This window comes from Entamoeba dispar, genomic scaffold (genome assembly GCF_000209125.1).
Source record: "Entamoeba dispar SAW760 scf_1105229458295 genomic scaffold, whole genome shotgun sequence".
Lineage (NCBI taxonomy): Eukaryota > Evosea > Mastigamoebida > Endamoebidae > Entamoeba > Entamoeba dispar.
In genome coordinates, this window is record NW_001853121.1 from 1135 (window position 1) to 2349 (window position 1215).

At 28.3% G+C, this 1215-nt stretch overlaps 1 protein-coding gene across 1 annotated transcript in view, besides 1 other annotated feature; it reads right to left on the minus strand.

Moving 5' to 3' along the window:
* The window catches only part of EDI_208640 (uncharacterized protein), a gene marked incomplete at both ends in the record, with an annotated part of 1284 nt that extends 209 nt beyond the window's left edge, over positions 1-1075 (minus strand). Inside the window, one exon of the mRNA XM_001733206.1 lies at positions 1-1075. This exon is cut by the window's left edge and continues 209 nt beyond it. Coding sequence (XP_001733258.1) covers positions 1-1075 — 1075 coding nt within the window.
* Positions 859-888: a sequence feature (AT_rich).
* Positions 1076-1215: the final 140 nt, after the last annotated feature.

The window sequence follows — 1215 nt, forward strand, 5'->3', positions numbered from 1 at the left end:
ATACACTAGAATCAGAATCCGAAAATGGATTCTTTGATTGAGAAGATTTAATAGAATCAGTTGTAACACCTTTAGGTTCATCATCACTACTATCATCAAATGGATTGGTTTCTGTGTGTGGAGTAGACATAGCACTTGACATATTTTTTGTAGGACGTTTTGAAAAACTAACTTTTGGAGTACTTTGAGCACTAACACTTGGTTTAGGTAAACCTTTTTGATGTGGTTGAGGAGGTGTTTTCTTTGGAACAAGTTTTAAAGAAGAATTACTAGTAGAAGCCTTTGAAAGTTCTATTGGTGGTTTGATTGGTCTTTGATATTCTTTATGATACAACCGTTTATATAGTTGTTGTTCAAAAATAATTGTTATGTGTAATGCTTTTACTATACGAGTTGTAAAAGTTGTTTCATCTATTCCATTTTGAGAATGAACATCATCTATAAGTTTATCTAATAACATAGAGAAAGCAACTTTAGTTGATGAAACAAATTCCAAAACTAAAGCCTCACCAACTTTCCAACGGGAAGGAAAAATAGTACTATACATACCTTCATAACTTAAATACTTTTTATTAAACCAAATATATCTTTTATCAATATTATCTAAACCAGACATTTCTCCAGTTAATGGAAATTCATTAGAATAACCAACTAATAAATGGTTATACATCCATGTAACAAATTCATCAATATGTTTTTGACTTAAACTATCAACAATAGTAATAAATTGTTTTAAATCATCTTTTGATAAAGTTTTCTTTTCGAATTGATCAATAACTTTTTTAGCCTCATCAAGAACACGTTCAGAAAATACATCATATCTTTGTAAAGCAGTAGAAATTGTTGGTTCACTTGAACTAAATTTTTCAAATAAATTTAATAATAAATGAGTTGTTTGTAGAATTTTAATAATATCATCGTACTTTTTTTTATCTAACAAATGATCTAATTTGTCTAGGCAATTAAATAATTGATCCAAATGAGTAATTATTTGAATAATGGCTTCTAAGTTACCTTTGGCATATCCCATTCTTCTCATACCATCACATACTTTTAATACCTCTTGTTCACTCATAACTGAACGATTTGTTGTTTCATGTGTTTGAAGTAATAAAACTTTTAATTGTTCTGCTGACTCTGCAATTGTATCATTTACTGAAACTGACTTTTCAAAAAATTAAAGACTTGTTGAGATAATTCTTTTTCTGTAGCTTC